This window comes from Eublepharis macularius, chromosome 3 (genome assembly GCF_028583425.1).
Source record: "Eublepharis macularius isolate TG4126 chromosome 3, MPM_Emac_v1.0, whole genome shotgun sequence".
NCBI lineage: Eukaryota > Metazoa > Chordata > Lepidosauria > Squamata > Eublepharidae > Eublepharis > Eublepharis macularius.
The window spans coordinates 48,344,364-48,366,292 of record NC_072792.1 but is presented as its reverse complement, the minus strand read 5'-3'; the positions used below and the strand labels follow the sequence as shown (position 1 = coordinate 48,366,292).

The following is a 21,929-nucleotide window of genomic DNA, read 5'->3' as shown; positions in this document are numbered from 1 at the left end:
GTTTTCCCCAGCACCCCACTCACCCCACCCCTCAACCCCACGTACCCCCTTCCACTCCAACCCACTTACCTGGTCCTTTAAAGGTCCCTTTAAACTAGCAGCTAGCAGCCAGCAGTGGGGATCCCCCCCTGCTGCCTGCCAGCTGATAGTTTAAAGGGACCTTCCACTTGCAAGCGGCAGGGCTCTTTAAACACCCCACAACCCCCAGCCTCAGCCCCCCACTTCCCAGCTGCAGCCCTCCAGCCGGTTGGAACAGAGGAGACTTTGAAGGGAAGGAGGATCTCGGCATGGCTTGCTGCACCGAGATCCTCCTTCCCTTCAAAGTCCCCCTCTCCTCCAGCCGGTTGGAACGGAGGAGACTTTGAAGGGAATGAGGATCTTGGCATGGCTTGCTGCGTCTAGATCCTCCTTCCCTTCAGAGTCCCCCTCCCTCCTCCAGACAGTTGGAACGGAGGAGACTTTGAAGGGAAGGAGGATCTCGGCGCGGCTTGTCATGCTGAGATCCTCCTTCCCTTCAGAGTCCCCCTCCCTCCCTGCTGCATGGAGAGGGACATTTCAACCCCTTGCCCCAAAGCTTCCTGAAGCTATACAAATAACTCTGGGAATCTTTGAGTCGGGGTTTCCGAAATGGCCCAGGTATGCTGGGGCCGTTTTGGAAATCCTGAATCTTTACAAATCGGGTCTGATTTGGATATTCTTCCCAAATCAGAAACCGGAAGCGCACATCCCTAGTAAACACTGTGTGTCTTAAAGAATTTAGTGAGTAAGAAAACAGACATCTGAGTCACTGGAGTGGGTTGTAGGGGCCATATTACTCCAGTCTTGTTCCCTCTACACCAGCTCCAAATTTGCTTATGGGCCCAATTAAGGATGTTGGGATTGATCTTTAAAGCCTGATCAGCTTGGGATCTGCATAGCTCAAGGACCCCATACTTCCATATGAACCTACCTAAGCGTTATTACAACAGACATCTTTGGAGCCCAGCTTCAGGGCCCCACACCTGAGACAAGACAGGGTGGCAAACCTGATCATTGTCTTCCACCAGTATGTGAAGACTTGCTTGTTTCATTTCATGCTTCCTTTATGACCATCCTTTCATGTTTTACCTGCTGAGTGTCTTTAAGTGTTCTCACTCCCTTGAGGGCCCTAATTAGATGGGAAGACAGGATGAAAATGTTTTAAAATCAAATGTTAAACCCTATGGCTGAAACAAATGGGATATACAAATGTTGGTTGTATATTTGTTGCTCTTTTTAATCATGACTGCATATTTCATTTATTTAAATATTTGTACCCCAGCTCATGTGGTTTACAGATAATAATTAAAACATTACAGGTTAAAATAAGGTAAAAATCCTCCAGATACCACCCTTATCCCAAAAGATGCCTGCTGTTCATACCCTATTTAAAGCCCAGGTAAACAAGTCTTGCAAATATGCCACTTAATTAATGCAATAATTAATTTTGAAAGCTAGAATGTGAATCATCCCAGGAAGCTTTTATTATGATAAAAATATCCCCAAATCCTGAGGTTCCAGTTCATGTCTGTTGGGTAAAACGTGATTTGTAATTCTCTAGAAGTTTCAAAACGTTAACTTTTTAAACATCCAGTTGGCTTCAGAGGCTTCTTTTTAATAAATGAGGGATCTTCTTCCAACTGAAGATAATAATCCTTGTATCCAGCTCATTATCTTTAAGTCACTTTTCCAGTCAAATTATCAAAAAAATGAAAAACACTAACAACCTACGAAGATGAAACAAGATTAAAAATGTAGCAATTTCCCCCCCCCCCTTTTTTTACACTTTAAAACATTCTTTTTGGACAGTTTTAATTCTTGAAAGAAGTGATCAGAAGTAAAATAAATGTGGTTAGTGTGTAAATCTAATCTTTAGCTTTTGGTTTGTGCAGAAAATCATTGCATCGGATCCCAGGGTGCTCTTAACTCTTTTGAAATGTGCTATGACCAGAAGTTGCTGTCTAATAAAAAGCATGGCATGACTTTGGTCAAGCGTCTTTTGCTTCTCCTACTAAGCTTTCCATCTTATTCGTCTGACTTAAATATTGATGCTTAATGTCTTCCACTGGCTATGCTTACAATGTGTCTGTTCTGTAAATATTTTAGTGTTAAAAGTAACAACTGCTGATTTAAACTTGCTCAGACAGTTCATGTGTATTTGTATTTTTTCAATAGCTGAGATTAAGAAGGAACCAGATACCGTTACTTCAGATGATGTATTGATTGTATATGAATTAACACCTACTCCTGAACAAAGAGCTCTTGCAGACTCCCTTAAATTGCCACCAACATTCTTCTGCTACAAGAACAAACCTGGTTATCTGAGTAGTGATGATGATGGTAAGAAGCTTTCCCGAAAAAATCGTACATTTTGTAGGATTGTATTAAAAAATTAAATTTTTGGTCCTATCCAATACAAAGTCCTTTGTACCTTGTCCCTGTAAGTTCAGACAACTTTACTGTTGAATGCCCACTATGCAATAATTCTGTTCTTGGTGATGACAAGGACTTCTTATGACTCAAGTTGTAAAAAACAGTAAGAAGTAAAGTAAAGATTACAAGGACTTCTCTCTGACCCCAGCTTGTCATAGAGAGCAGCATAAAACACGAAGCCTGAATTTTTTATTTGAACTGCTGTTCCTTAACCATCCCACTGTTCTAGGTTGAACCTGTATTTCTCTTATAACTTCTTTTCTCCTTCAGTGAGGGAAGGCATCCAAACTGGTTAGGCCATGCTGCCTGTCGCTTCAGACAGGGTTACAAATTTGTGTATGCCTCCCAGAGACAGAGTGAGGGAGTACCTCCAGTTTGAATAGCTCAGCCACTCCAGGAGTACAATAGAGTTTAGCTCTAGCTATTCAAATGAAAAGACAATGGAAGAAGGAGCTACTTCGAATTTTCCTTATCAGCCAGTCAGAATTATGGCAACAATGGAAAAATATTCTCTCAAAAAAGATCCAGAATCCTGTGTCTAAGAGGAGAAAAGATCATGTGAAGAAAATGCCATCCCCATCCGAGGTCTTGGGCAATGGGAAAAGGCAAATGGGAGCCGCAAGCCTTACAGCTCAACAGTCAGGAGTTTCTGAGACTTCTGTTACCTCCTTGAGTAGATCATCCTCGCCCACGCTGCCAGGATTGACTCAATCAGGGGCATTGACAAGACAACGAAAGGGCAAAGAGGAATGGCTTCATAGCGGCACTCACACCTCAGGGCTGAGTCAGTTCTTCCTTTACAGCCAACTGATTAACCACACGGGCGGTAACTTGATAGCCTTCCCATGGCCCTAATACCTTCTAACTTTTTCTGGCTGACCAAGACCCCAAGTTCGGAGTTATTTCTGGCTGGCAACCCCAAACTGCCATTTCAGGGACACCAGTAACAATGGGGACGGCAAATATGGCAGGCATGCCATTTCTTCCCACTCTTCATGGACTGCCTCTTACTGATTGGATGACACAAGCTTAGAAATCTGCCTGGATCACTCCCTCACAGTTTTCATGGTCCAACTTAAACTCTTAGAAGGAAGAGAAGGATTTAACAAGAGATTTGGTGGAGGGAGATCAACGGTGGGCACATATGAAAACACCTAAGTGTCTTCACACATGTAGCCCCACCCTGTCCACTGCACCAGATTCATCCACCTCACCCTCTCTTTAAAAAGAACAGCTCAGGCATAGACGTTTCCAAAGTGCCATTGCCTTTCAAAAAAACCTGGAGAGACTTACGTTCTCCAATCCCTCCTCACCCCACTAAGGTTCTCAGATCCATGCAGAGAGGGAAGTCTCACTCATGGATATAGGAATCTGACATTGAGGACAAGCTATTGTTCAACTCCTCAGCTAAGATAACATCTGTTGAGGAGGAGGCAGAGCGGTCCAGGGAGAAGTCTGACTCTCAAGATTTTCTCCAACCAATTTTTTTTCTGAGACTTCTAAAAAGATGGCAGACACCCTCTATTATCCTGTAGAGACGAGGAAAAACAAGAGGCTACCTTTTCGTCCACCGTGGATGTTTCAGGATCTTAAGGTCCAATCAACTGGCTGTTCCTTTTCCTGAGCATTTTGAGGAGATCCTACATCTTGAATGATTCATGTCAAGCTACAGGTCTACCCTGCAATTGATCACCGAGAAGTTTTACACCTTACTTGGTGATATCATAAGAGATCAAAACAATATTATTGGTTGGTATCTCCTTGGTGACTGTTCAGTTGGGCGCGATGCTGTCAAGAAGATGTTAATGCATTAAAAATCCGGTAAATAGGAAGAATGAATCTGCCCTCAAAAAAGTCACACAAGGCAGCTTCATTAGCACTTAATGTATCAACTGTACTCTAAAAATTTACCTGTGCAGTGGTAATTGGTATAGTCAGCCTATTACAACATCCTGAATCAGATTCTTGACTCTTAACAGGTCTTTACTAAAGATCAGTAGAGCTGCCCATTTAGCTTCAGATGCTTCTCAGCACAGCATTCAGTTTTGGTCCAATGTAATTGTAAGGAGTGTCCTCTGGTTAAAACATTGGAAGGTAGACTCATTATCAAAGTGTAACCTCACCACTAAAACATTTTCTAGTCGGGTGCTCTTCAAAGAAAGATCACTTGACAAAGTTCTCATTGAAACAAAAAATGATAAAGTCTAGGCCCTTTGAATCCAACAGGGGCAAAGACAATAGGGAATCATGATCTGGTTGGCAGTTTCAAATTACTAGTCTAGTTTCCACATGAGAATTTTTCAAAAACAACAAGACATGAGTTCACAGAGTTAAAAGCCCTCTGCAGGATTCAAGGATCGGGGGCCTTTTGTCAAAAATGGGGGGGGGGGAGACTACCACAGTTCATGGGTTCTTATACATTGTGGAAGTAGGATACAATATACAGTTTATGGAGCTTCCACTACACTGTTTTATTTATTCTGAACATTGGGGCTATAGAATCAGTGCCTCTAAACCAATTTTTCCAGGGTGTATTTCCTATTCTCCTTATAGTTCCCCTCAAAAGTCAGAAGAATGGAGAGCAATATTGGCCTCATTATCTGCATAAATCAACAAAAATTATATAGGGGGTCCCTACTTTTCATTCGCTGTCAAAACAGAAGGGAAACTATCTTGATTTGCTAGATCTCAAAGAAGCCTACCTACACATTCCCATACATCCATTGTCAATAATGGACCCATGAGAACTGATCAGACACGATCTGTTTGTAGCCAGGACCCTGTTTGCTTCACCAAGACCTTTTTTGGGTAAAACTTGAAGGCATGGAGACTGGGCAAAATGACTTAAAACTAGCTGATCTAGCTAGGGAAATCACAGATATGTTTCAGACCACATGGTCAGCTACTAGAGAAACATACCTTTACACATGGGCCACCTTCTGTAATGGAACAGCTGATCTGGATAAAACTTCATTAGAATTCATCTAGGCAGGATATCATTGCCTTTTTACATACAAAAAAAGGGAGGGATTCAGAAATATTAACAACTGACAAAAATATCCCAGTTCAACACAGATTCCCAGCGAGGAATCTGTCCAAAGTCTTTTGTAACACCTCACAAAACATCCCTTGAACCTTACTCCTATAGGCTTAAAATCTTTGTCTTGTCTTTGCCTTACTCCTAGCCAACCATAAGTTTGGCGCAGACAGTTTTAGCATTAGGGGTATTGTCCATAAGAAAAGAGCTCTGTACCTTCCAAAAAGGAGTCAGTGATACTAAGAACTGATCTTTTTCTTCCAAAAGATTTTTTCGCCATATCATCTTAACTACATAGCCAAGAAAAATTTCTGTGGCACAGGTTGGATGTCAGAGGGGCACTTCATATATAAAAAGAACTCCCACGTTAGACTGTCTGATTCTTATTATTTCTGAAAGGGACATAACATTGGAACAAGAAAGTCCCAAAATCAATTATAGCATTCTGGATAATAATGTGCATATGTAGACCTTTAAGGGACAAGGGCTTAGGGCAGGGGTCTCAGCCCATTCCACCAGAGCAATGGCTACTTCTGCCATTTTCTCTACTAGGGCTCCTGTGGTGGAATGTAGTAAGTAGGAGTGTGCGCTTGAAAAAAAAATGGTTGATTTGATTTGGTAATACTGAATTGGGGGGGGGGGAATTCAGTATTCCCTGAACACCAAATTGATTTTCCAGTTTGGTTTGGTTAATGCAAAGCAAATTAAGTAAAATTTAGCCATTCTTTCATATGGGAAACTCAATTTGGAAGTTTCCAGGGGGCAGTATTTTTTGACCAAATTTTTCCAAATTTGGGGACCCACTCTTAACTGCCCTCTAACTACCCGCCAAGTTTCATGAAAATTGGACCAAAGAAGGTGACCCCCAGCCACCCAGTCTCCAATTGTCAGCTTGTCCATTCTCCACTCAATCACCCAATCTTGGGAAAACCCAATCTCCATTATTCCCTATGGGAAAAACTATGGGAGCAGTCCAGGGGGCTGGGGGTGGCATTTTGCAACCAGAATCCACCAAATTTGGAGGGAACCTACTCCTAACTGTCCACTCAAGATACCACCGCCCCTCAAGTTTCAGGAAGATTGGACACCAGGGAGCTACTTCATGGCCCTCCAAAAGGTGGCCCAGCTATTCCCTTTGTTTCTATTGTGGGAAAAATATCTTAAGCTGACTCCCACTACAGAAACACATGCCGAAGGCTGCTATGTCCAGAGCCATACTCCTGGATACAAGCTCCACACCTGACAACCCAACAGAACCAAACTGAAGTCCCCTAAAAAACCAGTACCCCCTGATCAGGCTGATTAGTACTCCTCCATTGTTCCCAATGATGAGAACTTTTAAAAGTTGTTTGCCAGGGACACACATGCACAGGGCAGGGAGGCCACAGCCAAGGCATGCACCTAAATGTAAGTTCATCCCTGGGGAAGCCCAACAGAACCACAATGACCACCCCCCCTTCCCGAAAAACCCAGCAGCCCCTGAAAAGGCTAGCCAGCCACTCTCCATTGTTCCCTGTGAGGACCAACATCACACCAGATATTCACCCAAATCAAAATGAAGCAAACTGAAGCAAGGGAATCCCCACCACAACCAAACTGAAACAAGGGGAACGACTTCACATCAGAGAATCACCTAAATCAAACTGAAGCAAGGAAGGACAGTCTTGCAACTAGAAGCAAATTCAAGCAAGGGAATGGTCCACCCCAAGAACTAAACTGAAGCAAGGGATTGTTAACGTTATGCTGTTGTTCTACTGTTAACTTTCCTCAGTGCAGGGGAGAGTTAATTTATAACTATACAATCATGCAACTGGAAGCTTAACTCAAGCAAGGGAATGCCCCCTCATAACAAACATGATTCAAGGCAACCAACTTTAATCCATTCCACTCAAATCAAACTGAAGCAAAGGACACTCTTGCAACTGAGCCCAAAAGAACCAGTGTCATTCACAGAAGCCAGGCAGTGGGGATCAGCCAGTGGGGAAACACCATAGAACAGAACCAAACAGTACCCAGCTACAAGCACAAGACGATGGCATTCGCTGAGCACAGCTGCAAAAGGTGGATCCTATACCCCTCCCTCCACCAACATCAGGCTGAAACTGGCTGTGAGACACTCTTGGAAAACCCAAGTGATTCTCTCTGTTCAGTAATAGCCTTCGTCATAAGCCAGTGTCCCTCTCACCCCTGCAATTTGGAAAGTTAAGTCAGTTAACAATATAACAATTTTTAAATTCCATATATGCCAAATAATAGTTTTTACTTGCTCAGTTCTAAATTGTACAGTTATAATTTAACTCACCCCTACACTGAGGAAAGTTAACAGCAGAAGAACAACATAACATCAACCATTCCTTCCAGCCCTGCACTGAGGAGAGTTAAGTTAATATTACAACACATTACATGGCTTATAATCCCACCCACCCCTGCAGTGAGTGCAGTTCAGTTAACATTAGTTTAATTTGGGTACTTCTCTGGATTTCCTCTGTGATACATGGTGTGTGTTCTCTGCTTCCAATAACATTTATCTCTGATGCTTCCTATCCCAGTGAATCAACTGTTACTTTCCTGCTGGTTTTCTACTTAACTTTGAAGTCTTGGGAAGAGCGTTTTTCCTCACTTCATAAACTCCCAGATGATGCAGGCTACAAAGAGGGCTCAGCTCATTCACTCTGAAAGTCCAGAGATGACTTTGTTGCCTCTGCTGCCCTTATGTTTGTGCCACCATCAGGCACCATGAATCCCATGGTGACTGGACCCTCATCTACCCAGTCCACTAACGTCCTCTTTAAGTTGGCAGCGATGTTCTCAGCTGTGTGCGCCTTGTCAAGAACCTTGGAGAGAAGCAAAGCCTTGTTTTCGCTGGCCTGGTGGTCTCCGATCTTTCCCTTGCTGATGCTGGGCAATCCACCCCCACCCTGAAGGTCATCAGGTTCCCACCAGTGTGCAGTAAGTGAGAGGTACGCACACTGCCTCTAAAGGCAGGCCCAATTGTCGGACGTGAAATACACAGTTCTCCTGGCAGCACGAGACAATTGTGATTGTACATGGTCCTTGGCAGCCCTGTAAAACAAGGGCATCACGGTCCTGCTCAGCATGGTGTGAGCAGGAAGCCAGAGTACTCTACAGTGGAGAACAGCAGCCCAACCAAAGCACCCCACATGTAGCAAAAAAATGAGCAAGAAAACCAAATTTACCCCCCACAAGGATTAGCAGAAAATATTAAGCAACAAATTAATTTAAAATGCAAACAAAAAAATCCCTCCCCCCCCAATTCACCAAGGCCACCACCTCCCCCCAAAAGAGAAAAAAATCCTGTGTGTCTTAACAGCTCTCAGACCTAGTCTTCAAGTAAGGTGCAGTGCAGTAGTCCTCTCAGGTCCAGAAGTCCTCCTTCAAGTGCATGTCAGCAGCAGGAAGGAATCACTCTCAAGGAATCCATGTAGTCTCAGAGAAGTCCAGCAGGCCATCCTAGACCACAGAGACAGCCAAGCCAGCAGAAGCAGCAGTATCTCTCTGTCATCAGGCCAGAGTAAAATGGAAGCTTACAAACAAGCCTCCAGTTTAACTCTTTGCATGGCAGTTTTAAAAAGGCACTTCCCTTCTCTAGAATCCAATTTGCCAGAGAAGGAGAGCTGCAGGAAGGAGTGGCCAGTCACACTTTCTCCTCTCTTCCCTGTTCTCCTCCTTCCTCCTGCCTCTGACTCATTCCAGGTCAAAAAAGGTGGGAAGCAGTGTTTCTTGTTCTTTTGCAAGGGAAGACTGCTGCCACACTTACCGAAGTTCACCGAATTCAACCAAATAAATTCGGTAAACACACCGAATTCGGTAAAATTCTGTAAGTTTTACCGAATTCCGAACTGGTCATCCCTACTAGTAAGACGGCAATATGGTCGTCCTTATCACCTTTTTAAAACACTATAGAACACACAAAAAATTCTATAGAAGCTGCCTTCTGGAGACAAGTCTCCAACAGGTGTTGGAACAGTAGTGCAAGTATTTTCTCCCATTCAGTCTAAGCTTAGTTATATAATCAGCTTGGATGCCTTCCCCCACTGAAGAAGAACAAAACATTGGACTTGCCTGAAGGTTTCTTCAGTGGGGCGAAGGCATCCAATTTTCTCACTGCTGTGTTTGGAAGGAGTTACCATATTGGGAATTAAGATACGGAATTATCCATTAGTTATAATGCTGTTAATGTGTTAGAATTGCAAAAAATCAAAAATCAAAATCATATTGAGCTAGGCTATTTTATGTCTGGAGGAACTCCCTCGCTCTGTCTTTGGGAGGCATAGACAAATTTGCATAGCCCTGTCTGGAATGAGAGGAGGCGTGGCCTACCCAGTTTGGATGCCTTTGCCCCACTGAAGAGAAGAAATCTTCAGGTAAGTCCAATGTTTTGTTCTCAACTCTTTATCCTAAAATCATAATTTTGACTTTCAGAAATTGATGATAGCATCTGTCCTACCTCTCTGTATGTGGAGCATGGAGTTCTTCTGCATTCTTCACTTTACTTGCAGCATCTTCCAACCGGTGGAAAGATATTCTCAGCGATTCAGGACTCACATGAAGGAATGGCTGGGGGGTGGGGGCGGGGATTGGGGAGTGAGTGAGGAAGGACAACTCCATAAATGTAACTTCACTGAAGAAAGGGGTTGGTTCAGTCCTGTTGTCTCCCCTCATTTCAGCCCACTAACTGTCATGGCTGTTACCCTGCATGGATCCCACAACCCCAGGAATGACCTTTCTGAGTGTCAGAAGGGAGCTGCAGAAACGGAGAGGAATTCCATATGCCTTCCCATTCATGGATAGTTGTTTATATTCCACTGTTCCTAAAGAAGAATTAATTGTGTTTATATTAAGTCTAACAGTCAGCACCTTATTCTCAGATACAACTAACGTTAAGTCCAGTTGTCTTTCAGTCAGTGATTATTGCCGGGTCTTATGTTTTGAGACCTTGAAACACTAGTGAATTGGTATTTCTTTGTTGCGGGAGTGTCCCAATATTGCTAATGGATTCTTGAAATGTCTTTTGACTTAAATTAGTTTTTTCCTTTAATTTGTAGCTGTAGACTTCAGTGTACGCAGTACTTTCAGTTATACATTAGTGCCAAAGTATCTACTTCTTTCATATTTCAGATGAGGACTATGAGACAGCAGTGAAGAATCTTAATGGAAAGTTATATCCTGATGAACCTGAAAAACACACAAGGCCAAAGGAAACTGACAGAGGTACAACAAATCTTTGGGAAGAAGGTTGTAACATCAATCTTTAGGAATGTAATTCTTGATTCCAAATTCATAGTAGTTTATAGTAATTTGCATATTTATTTACATATTATTTGCTTATGCAGGGTATCGCAGAATAATAAGAAACCAAGTAAAGAAATCCAAGTTTGTTGTTATTTTTCTTACTGCAATGTACATAAAAGTTAATATTACAGCTCTAAGCTGTATATTTGAAAAATTAGAATCCTGCAATATCATAGCACATGCTGAAAATCTTGCTACAAACCTGACATTTCTAACCTCCGGTGAACAATCATCTTTTTGTTACATTTTTATCCTACCCGTGCTTCCAGGAGCTCAGGGCAGACTACAAGGTTCTCCCCTGCTCCGTGTTATCTTTACAGTAACTCTGAGGTATGCTAAACTGTGAGGCAGTGACTAGCTCAAGTTAGCTAGTGACTGTCATGGCAAAGTGGAAATTTGAACTTTGCTCTCCTAGCTTGCAGTTTGGCACTATCAGCCATAACACACTGGCACTTTAGGTCCTCATAACAACTAAAGACCAAGAAGGAAAGCTATTAAAAGTTGGTGCAGCATCTTACAGAAAATGAGGTCTTAAGATTTGACTCCTCTAAGTTCACCTTTCAGGTTCCTGATTCATAGTGTTGTACTTAAAAGTTACAGTCAGCTTCTTTTGCTCAATCTTGCCCAATTCTTGTTCTTACTACAGTCTCTATCGCACATGGTTTTTGCCTATGCAGGTGCCATGATCATCTGCCTAGCCTGTTTGGGTAGTTAAAAGATAAGTCTTCTCTTTTTACCAGTGAAAAAAGATGATTGAATCTGCCCCTTACCCTCTCAGTGCCCTGGACATTTCCTTAGCCTTCCAGTCTTCCTGCTCACCCAGTTCCTCTTGTCCACAGGTTCTGTATAGAAGTTTCTCCCAGTTTATACAGAACTTTTAACTTCTGAAAACAGACAACTGAATAGAATGTTCACTTCTGTGAAGGGAAGTGTATGAATGTTCTGTGATATCACAGCAGCTCAACCACTAGCTTGACTGCTTCATCTCTAGAATTCATTTAAGAACGCTATTATAAAGATCATCCAAGTGATTCTTCAAAATGGACATACGCCTAGAGTTTGTATAGAAGCAGGTTACAAGGAGAAACTTGTGAAAAGTAGTATGTGAACTATTTGTTTTTTTTAAAAAAACAGACCTTCCTAACCTTTTCATTAACAATTTGGATGCTTTATCTCATTCTGCTCTACTCTTCATTCCTTTCAGTAAAGTGTAAAATATTCTCTGTTTAGGTATCATGGGAGAAAATGAAGCAGAAAACGGGAGTGAGTGTGTTTTAGTCTGGGAAAAGAAACCAACTCCTGAAGAAAAGGCTAAAGCAGAGACACTGAAGCTTCCTCCAACATTTTTCTGTGGCATTGGCAGTGATACTGAAGAAGACAATGAAAACTTGGAAGACTTTCAAACAGAACTTAGAAAAATTCAAGAAACTAAAGTAGGTAACAAGGTCTGATCTTAAATAATCCTGCAAATGGGTTTACTTATAAGGTTGGATCCTGCCAACAATTTCCATGAATTTTAGCTAATTCACTGTTGCTGCACACCTCCAGCTCCTCCTCATGCTGGTTCTCAGAGTCCGCTATATATTTTGGGCAGCAGCAGGAAAAATGTTCTGCAGGACCCAAGCCATAGTCCTGATAAATAATCCTTCTCTGTTGCTGGTCTTCAACCTTCCATCCTTTTCAGATTTGATTCATAAGCTGTATAAAAAGCTACATGAGCTGAACATGCTTAATTAAACAAAGAGGTGCCAATGAGGTTGAATTTTTCCCACTTCCTCTGGATCATCGGGACCTGTCACAGCCAGTGATGTGATGTTGAATGCATGGCGAGGTTCTCAAATTTCTCATGACATGACTTAGGAAAATTTGCTCATGCTCAAGGACTGGTTAATGTCATATGTAAGCTCAGGAAGGTATCTTGGCTTGGACCACATTGGCAGTGATCCTGGAATCTTTGTTTTTCTTTATAGCATGTTGCTAGGATTCATTTGCATGTGTCAGCTTAAACTATTTGGTCTGTAGGATTTCTCTGCATTGCACGTGCTCTTATTTCTGGCACACTGTAATTTGGATTGTATAGGATGGTATGGCAGATGAAAAGGCTTGAAAGGGAAGTTGGACGGCAGGGTTATTGGTTCCTTTGAACTATGATTCTAGTATAATCACTAACAAAGGGGGTATGAAACCATGTTGAAGATTCCAAGAAAATTGGTAATTTCTATAGTTCTTTTGTACTTCTGCCCGGAATGTACCTGGCTAAATAGACAAGCTCTGGTTTCTAGTACTATCTAGTACTTCTCAAGTGGTTTCACCTCAGACCTTTGAAGATTTAGCCCTAGTTTAAAAGAACAAAAAAGTTTACAGTGAATTTCTCTTTTCAGGAAGCAGGTGAAGTCACAAGTTCAGTTGATGTGAGTACTACTAAGGAAGCAAAGCCTGTTGCTCCAGGCAGTAAAAATGAAGTGCATTCAGAATCTAAACAGACTACACAGTCTTCGTTGGGAACAGATGATACACCTGTTGATTTGTCAACTAAAAAAGAAAATGATTCAAATTCTACATCATCTACCAACCAGGGTATACTCTTCTGCTTGGAATGTATTTAAAAATCTTATACTTGGCACCAACTAGCTTTTCTGCTATTGGGAAGGGGAGTTAGAGTCTCTTTTGAGCACCATAAAGCCTATAGTGTGAATGATGGGACCTGCATGGGTAAAATGCATGTGCACTGGGGGACGAAGAAAGGAGAAGGATTAGGTAAGATTTAGTGAAAAGACTGGCTAGATCCAACCCACAAAAGGCATCAAGATCTAATAACTCACATGAACCATCCTGAGCTAGTTAAAACTGCATGCCATAGTGAAGTGTGAGAGCTGTCAGGGAGGGGGAATGTGAAAAGGTGCCTTAGCCTGCCTGGATTATGGGCAACATTTCGAACACTTCTGAATGCAGTGGCTTGAAAATTACCCCCAGGTCCTTCGTATATAGGTGGGTGGAGTTGGGAGAGATCTCGCTCTATAAAGAGGGGGACAGATCCTTAGAGCTTTGTACTGGTGGAAAGAGGGAGGAAAAGCAGTACCAGTAAAATAATCTTTACATTGTTGTTTGTTTATACAGAACATCAACTTTTCTCATTTGACCTTGGCAATGTGCATGGCTTGTCTTTTGCTGATCTGGCTTCAAATAATTCTGGGGATTTTGCTTTTGGTTCTAAAGGTAAGGCATCTGTAAGGATGTATAGACAAAGTATACTGAGAGAACTTGTGTTAGAAGCTTTTAGTGGTGGGATAAATTACTTTATTGAGGCAGGAATTTTTGCTGTGTATGTAAGTGTACTTTTTTCTAGAGTATTAAGATTTTCCCCCTATCTAATCAGACAAAAACTTCAAGTGGGCAGATACAGGAGCAACCGTATTTGGAGTGCAGCCAGCTGCTAAAGGAGAGAATGAAGAAGATGGGAGTGATGAAGAAGTTGTACATAATGATGATATTCATTTTGAACCAATAGTATCTCTGCCAGAGGTAAGACTTTAATCAGAGATTTAGGGAGGAAGGGATTGTAAGGCTCCTGCCACAGTTCCCACACAGCATTACTATTGTGTTGCAAGTCTTTATGGCCAGTTCCATTGTTGGAACAGCATGGGATAGTGAAGAAGATTAAGAGAGATGTTAACTAGGGAAATGTTAGGATAAGATAATAATCCACATTACCTTTGAATCAGGTGGTAATTTGAGGAAACCTCCTACAGTTCCATAATCTCCCCATGTGAGCCAGGCAGGTATACAGGATGATCTCTATTTTGTAGCTTTGCTGCAATCATCATTAGGGGTGTGCAGTTCGGGTTTCCGATTTAGGATAAATACCTGAATCAGACCCGATTTGAAAAGATTCAGAAATGCTGAATCAAAGCTTCCCAAAGCGATTTGAGTCACTTCGGGGGTTTCAAACCCCGGCTGGCTCCAGCTGACCTATGGAGGATCCCTGCGGGCCAGCTGGCAATTAAAAGGCCCTTTTTCTGCTGCGCAAGCGGCAGGGAAAGGGCCCTTTCGGTGCTTCAGCTGGCCCGTGGGGGGAGATCCCTGTGGGCCAGCTGGCATTTAAAGGCAGGCGCTCAAATGGCAGGGAAAGGGCCCTTTCCAGGCTTCCTTGCACGGCAGGGAAAGGGCCCTTTAAACTTCAGCTGGCTGGCAGGGGATCCCCAGCCAGCTGAAGCGGGAAAAGTCCTGCTGCTGCTTATTTCACTCGATGGGAGGGGGAGGAGGGAACCCCCTCCTCCAGCTCCCATCAGGTGAAATAAGCAGTGGAGCGGCAAGTCTCAATATGCTCAGAATCTTTACAGAACATACCAAAGCAGGGAAATAAGCAAGCCGCTTTGGAAATCGCTTATTTCCGATTCTTTTTCCCGCTTTGGAAATTCTGAAGTGGGAAAACTGAATCTTCCTGTCCCTGATTACCCCTACTCATCACTGTTCCAAGCTGTCAGTCTTGGTTTCACCTCTTCATCAGTTAATAGACAATACTGTCTGCTACTTTTCCTTAAGTTTCAGAAAAATAGATTGTTGTTGGTATCAGCAAATCTGAGATAATAGGCCTGAAGTACCAGGAACTGCTAGAGGGAAAATCTGTGAGAATATCTGCTAGCATACATGGAAGCTGTTGTACATTATGAGGATTCTATTCTGCCACCTACTCCAAAAAAACAGTAGTGGAAGCTCACACAAAGATTTCTGGTGAAGTTTCAAAAGTGGGACTTTTAAGACAGGTGAATTCGCTTGGCTGATATCAGTAAAAGAAGGAACTGTGACCTGGGATTTCAAAGCTTCCAGGAGGCAGCTGTGCATACTACTTTATCACTGGGAAAGTAGTCATTTTTTTATGCTGGGGGGGCCTGCTAGACAATACATCTCTTCACACATATGTGAATGAGCTATATTAAGGAGTAATGATAATAGTGGTCTGAATAAGAACACAACATCTTGTATCTGCCAGGTTGAGGTGAAGTCAGGAGAAGAAGATGAAGAAATTATTTTCAAAGAGAGGTCAAAACTCTACAGATGGGACAGAGAAGTCAATCAGTGGAAAGAACGTGGTGTGGGAGAAATAAAGATCTTGTTCCATACACAGAAGAAATACTACAGAGTTTTAATGAGAAGGGACCAAGTTCTTAAAGTCTGTGCAAATCATATAATCACAAAAGCAATGGATTTAAAACCCTTGAATACCTCAAACAATGCTATGGTTTGGACTGCTACAGATTATGCAGGTAAGCATTTGTGAAGAAAGAATCTTTAAATTTCTTAATGTAATAGCTTTTCTGATCAGTACACTTTGGGATTTCAATTTCAGATGGTGAAGCTAAAGTGGAACAGCTTGCAGTCAGATTTAAAAACCAAGAACTGGCTGATTCCTTCAAGAGGAGATTTGAAGAGTGTCAACAAAGCTTGTCAGAGCTACAAAAAGGCCATGTATCCCTGGCAGCAGAACTGTCAAAGGAAACTAATCCTGTAGTATATCTTGAAGTTTCTGCTGATGATGAACTTCTAGGTCATATAACCGTGGAACTGTTCTCATATATTGTTCCTCGAACAGCAGAAAACTTCAGGGCACTGTGTACAGGAGAAAAGGGATTTGGTTTCAGAAACTCCATATTTCACAGAATAGTTCCAGGTTTTGTCTGTCAAGTAAGTGCAAACATTACTGTTGGGTATGTACACTGATGGGTTTGTGTTGAAGAGTAGGGATTTATTGTAAGGGTCAATAAAACCATTGTCCATAGAGTTTCAAAAACATCTTAATTTGTATTTAGTTAAAGAGTGGATAAACATGGATGGATCTTGGGATTTGGGTGGATAGAAGCTAAATATGAGCAGTCAGCGAAAAAGGTGAATGCAGTCTTGGGGTGTATCAACAAACACATAACATCCAAAACACAGGATGTCATTGTCCCACTATATACCACGTTGGTCAGGCACCACCTGGAGTAGTGTGTGCCGTTCTGAAGGTCTCATTTCAAAAAGGATGTGAACAAATTGGAAGGGGTGCAGAGGAGCATGATCCAGGGGCCTGGAGGCTAAGCTCTACGAGGAAAGGCTGAGGGACCTGGGAATGTTCGGTTTGGAGAAGAGGAAGTTGAGGGGGGACATGATTGCTCTCCTTAAGTATTTAAAAGGCTGTCACTTAGAGGAGGGAAGGGAGCTGTTCCTGTTGGCAGCAGACTCTAGGATTCAAAACAATGGGTTCTAAACTACAGGAGGGAAAGTACTGGCTGGACACTAAGAAAACTTCACAGTAAGAGTAATCCAGCAGTGGAATCAGCTACCTAGGGATGTGGTAGGTTCCCCCTCATTGGCAGTCTTCAAGGAGTGTCTGGACAAATACTTGTCGAGGGTGCCTTAGACTGTTCCTGCATTGGGTGGGGGATTGGACTAGATGGTCTGTAAGGCCCTTTCTAACTCTCTGATTCTGTGAGAATGAAATGTTGCCCATTTCTGTGAATTGGAGCCCCCCATGTATTCCTTCACATAAGTACAGGGCTTTTTTTCAGGGGGAACGCGGGGGAATGGAGTTCCGGAACCTCTTGAAAATGGTCACATGGCTGGTGGCCCCGCCCCCTGATCTCCAGACAGAGGGGAGTTTAGATTGCCTTCCGCGCCGCTCAGAGGCACGGAAGGCAATCTAAACTCCCCTCTGTCTGGAGATCAGGGGGCAGGGCCACCAGCCATGTGACCATTTTCTCCAAGGGCAACTCACTGAGTTCCACCACCTCTTTCCCCAGAAGAAAAGCCCTGCATAAGTATATCTCTAGATACAGCCATTCAGTGCACTGACTGTAAGCTGAAATAAAAGTAAGAGAATCCTTAAACAGATGATCAGAATATATTTTGAGCTTGAGGATTCATCTTTTCCCCTCATTTGTTAGGATAAGTAATTTTGACAGTATAAAGGAATGTATGTAATGTCTGAGCCTACTGGCACTTAACATCCAGTTAGGGGAGCTGTGGAAATAAATGGTAAGATTTCAAATTGTTTTTAAGGCTCCACGGAGTTACCTTGATTTGTTATGTTCTAGGGAGGTGACATCACTAAACAAGATGGCAGCGGGGGACGATCTATTTATGGAGATTCGTTTGAGGATGAAAACTTCGAAGTAAAACACACTGGTCCTGGCTTACTATCCATGGCAAATCGAGGCAGAGACACCAATAATTCTCAGTTTTTTATTACTCTAAAGAAGGCAGAGCACTTGGACTTTAAACATGTTGTCTTCGGGTTTGTGAAGGATGGCATGGATATTGTGAAACAAATAGAATCTTTTGGCTGTCCTAAAGGAACAGTGTCAAAAAGAATTGTGATTACAGACTGTGGGCAAATGTAAAAATTACTCGGACATATATGTGGATGAAAAGAAATTGACATTCAACAAATCTAGACAAAATTATGTTCAGTTTTTGAAAAACCGAACACTTTTGATGTATAAATGTAAAGTTACAGCTTATAGCTGAGTACTTTTTTAAAGTGTTCTGATTGCATGTTATGAAATAAAAGCGTATACAGTAGTATTTCAAATGTAATATTGTTCCTGATTTTCATTAGACAATATAAAATGAATTCCCAAGAAACTGAAGTTCAAAGTTACAATCTAGTGAATTACTACTGGTACTTCATATTTAGGCAATGTAAAAACAACTCTTGATCATATTTTGCTTGTGGGATCAAATTAGATGAGATTTTGGAAGTTCTGCATGTAGAACTCCCTACTGTTTGGTTTTTGGGGTTTTTTTTAACAGCAGCCATGTGGGATCTTGATTCAGATCAGGATCAGGCAAGCATTTTTCTCACCAATGCCATTTCCATCCTTTAAAATAACCCACAGTGCTTTTCAGGTCAGGAAAAAAAATAGTAGGGTAGGGAGGGCTTGTAAAACTATTATTTTTTGAGTTTACACTGTCCTTTGATCCCTTCTCAGTCTGGCTTCAGTCCTGAGACAGCATTTATCACTGTAGTGAAGTATCTCCCCTTATAGAAGGACAGGGAATGCACCTCTTCTGATCTTTTCAGATTGATCACAGTAGATCATGTAGTCTTGTTAAAAGTGTGTAGTGTGGATAAAGACTACTGCTCTGCATTGCTTTTAGATATTTTTTGTGACCGTGCCCATAGAGTAGTTGTTGAAGAGAAGCAGCGTGAGATCTTTCCTGCAGGGTTTCACAAGGATAGATTCTCTCTGCTGTGTTGTACTTGCTGAACGATTAAAAGCTAAAATTTTTAAAGCTGAATGTTATCGATACACTGAAGACATCAAAACAAGTCTGCAGAATCAGCTTTCTCTGCTCTTGGACAGAGTCTGGTAGCTGCCTGAGGGGAACATGCTCTAAAACTGAATAAGGCAGGGCTGTCAGGCTCCCCAAGGTGAAAATGAGGGAGGGATACAGGGCCCAGGTGGGGACAGTTGCCCGTGCCCCCAGACAATTAAATCATTTCTGGCGCAACCTGGAAGCAACAGGCCATGCTTGATTTTTACCAAATCAATCTTGGTGTCATCCATGACTTTCAGGTTACTCTTGAAATGATGTAATTGACTGGAAATTTGGGCATGTGTGAAAGCTGTGTCTTGGTCTGCCTCCTGTTTCCCCAGACAGCCTGGTAAGTGGCGGGGGGAAGGATGGTAGTTTGGGGACCTGAAAATCATGGTGATGCCAGTCAGCAAGGCTGCTGTTCTGGAATGGAACAGCATTCCAAAAACCCTAGTGAGTTTTTTTTTATGGGAGTGAGCTTTTCATTGGCTAGTTCAGTAAAGAACTTGGGTGTGATGCACGATCTATCCTTGTTAATGGAAAAAACAGGTGAGCAATGTTGTGATGAGGGCTTTTAATCATCTTCATTGGGTGCACAAACTCATCCCATCTTGATTCAGCTAATCTGGCTATTCAGGCTACTGAAACCTCAAGACTTGACTACTGTAATGCACTCTGTGTGGCTGCCTCAGAAGCTTCAATTGGTACAAAACACTGCAGTGTTCACATCTGTGCCGAGTGGACAATGATATATTAAGTCAAATCTTTCCAGGTTTAATTCACAGTGCTGGTTCTCTTAAATGTTTCACACACACCCTCCCCTGCATAACATGGGGACTGTCTCTCCCAATATAAATCCATGAGCTAGGTACTCAGCCTTTACCTGTGCTACTTCCCAGTGTGGTAACAGGTGTTTCCCATTCTCAGACTTTCTGCAGTAGTCCCAAATTTGTGGAATGAACTAATAGGGATGATCAGGAGCATTTCCACACTGTCTGCTTTTAGAAAAGCCTGCAAGGTGGTAGATTTTAAGAGGACTTTTGGTTAATGGTATCTGAACCCAGCACAGAAATAGCTCGTCTGTTGATGTGAATTGTGCATTTAAATTGCTTTTTTGTAAGTTAATTTGACCCCTCATTATAGAGGGAAAGGTAAATTAGAAAATTTTTGATAAATATTCCAGTCTAGATCCAGTTGTGATCCTGTACAACTATTTAAGAGGAACTTACATCTTATCTGGTACAGCGTTCTGAAAATAATTACCCTTTGTCAGTTTGGTATAGTGGTTAAGAGTGCAGGACTCTAATCTGGAGAACTGGTTTGATTCCCCACTCCTCTGCTTGAAGCCAGCTGGGTGACCTTGGGTCAGTCACAGCTTCTAGGAGCTCTCTCAGCCCTACCCACCTCACAGGGTGTTTTGTTGTAGGGATAATAAAGATATACTTTGTAAACCGCTCTGAGTTGGTGTTAAGTCATCCTGAAGGGCGGTATATAAATCGAATGTTGTTAAATATGTAACTTTCCAATCTTTGACCAAAATATTTTTGGTACTTTATGATAACATTAAATTTGACTACTTGGATTCAGTATGGCAATATAATAAGTCTGGTGTGTACTTGACAGTGGGAACTGCCAATAAATCACCAAACTGGAACAAGTAGCTATTTTTAACACGACTGTAGAAGTACCTTTAAAAGAATGTTACTGTTGGCAATGCTTGTGTACCTTGTCAGACCAACTGCATGAAGAATAGGTTCCTTATGCATATGTCAGTTATATGAGCAAAGCTGCTGCCAGCACATGACTAGAGACAGGATTCATTATGACCTCAACCATGTCCAAAATCTACCTTTGGGAACTTTCAGAACTAAAAATATTTTTGGTTTGAGTTCTACTGCCTTCTGCAGTGAAGATAGACCTGCATGTGTGCCTGGAGTGGACAGAGTTGCATCCTCCACTCTGTCGTCTCAGCTTATCCCTGGCCTGTATCCTACCCACTCCAAGTCTGAAGCCGTCCTCTGACAGAAGTGGCTCTTTCTCCAGCAGACTTGTAGGATACATGCTACTATTCATACTGAGGCTGACTCCGCCAATCCATGTTTAATCTGTAATGGCTCACTCATTCAAATATATATATAAATTGGGCCACATGTATGTTTAAATACATCTTTGACTTCTACCCACTCTTCCTAACTGAAGCTTTATTGTGGAAAAGGTGCTAATGGACTATAATCTTCTATCGGGTCTAATAAAATTGTATAAATCCCAAAAACATTTGCTCCAAACTTGGTGTGGCAGATGGGGGAGAGGGGGGGGGAATTCACATTTTAAAAGGTCTTATCCCTGTAGAAAGAAAGGTGCTGATCCTATGGCTGAAATTTGACAGACGCTGTGCATGGGTCCATTACTTCTCAGGAACAACCGCCCTTCTCCATAGCAATCCTATTGGAGCACTGCCTGACCCTACAAAATAGTTTTATAATGTGGCCTAGCCAAAGCCAAAGGATCATTCTTGTTAGAATATATCAGTTTATGCTTGGGCAACACCTTGCTTACCAATGCTATGACTATATTAGACTGTTTCCTAATATTAGGATTCTGTGCTCCTATAAGAAGTATTAAACAGGAATCTGACAGATTGTAAAAGTCCGAGAGGTGCATTCAGCATCTTGTTTAAAAGACTGACATTTATTTTAAAAGCATACCTTTTAAGGGGGTTGGGTTCTTCGCTGTGTCAGGAATGACAAACAGTCTGGGAGTGTAGGAACATACTGCAGAAAGGCAATTTATATATCTTCATAAACTGGTCTCATTTCATGGTGAAAGGTATGGG

The 21,929-nt window shown here is 42.1% G+C and overlaps 1 protein-coding gene across 2 annotated transcripts in view; it reads left to right on the top strand.

Annotated features, from left to right (window-relative positions):
- LOC129325419 (ranBP2-like and GRIP domain-containing protein 3) overlaps positions 1-18,373 on the top strand; it is a 58,466-nt gene extending 40,093 nt beyond the window's left edge. For both annotated transcript variants that reach the window (XM_054973046.1, XM_054973045.1), the window contains 9 exons: positions 2,194-2,358; positions 10,628-10,720; positions 12,032-12,234; positions 13,183-13,378; positions 13,919-14,017; positions 14,178-14,323; positions 15,792-16,065; positions 16,149-16,483; positions 17,872-18,373. In XM_054973046.1, coding sequence (XP_054829021.1) covers positions 2,194-2,358; positions 10,628-10,720; positions 12,032-12,234; positions 13,183-13,378; positions 13,919-14,017; positions 14,178-14,323; positions 15,792-16,065; positions 16,149-16,483; positions 17,872-18,177 — 1,817 coding nt within the window. In that variant the 3' untranslated portion in view covers positions 18,178-18,373. The remainder of the gene's footprint in view (positions 1-2,193; positions 2,359-10,627; positions 10,721-12,031; positions 12,235-13,182; positions 13,379-13,918; positions 14,018-14,177; positions 14,324-15,791; positions 16,066-16,148; positions 16,484-17,871) is intronic.
- The last annotated feature ends 3,556 nt before the right edge of the window (positions 18,374-21,929 follow it).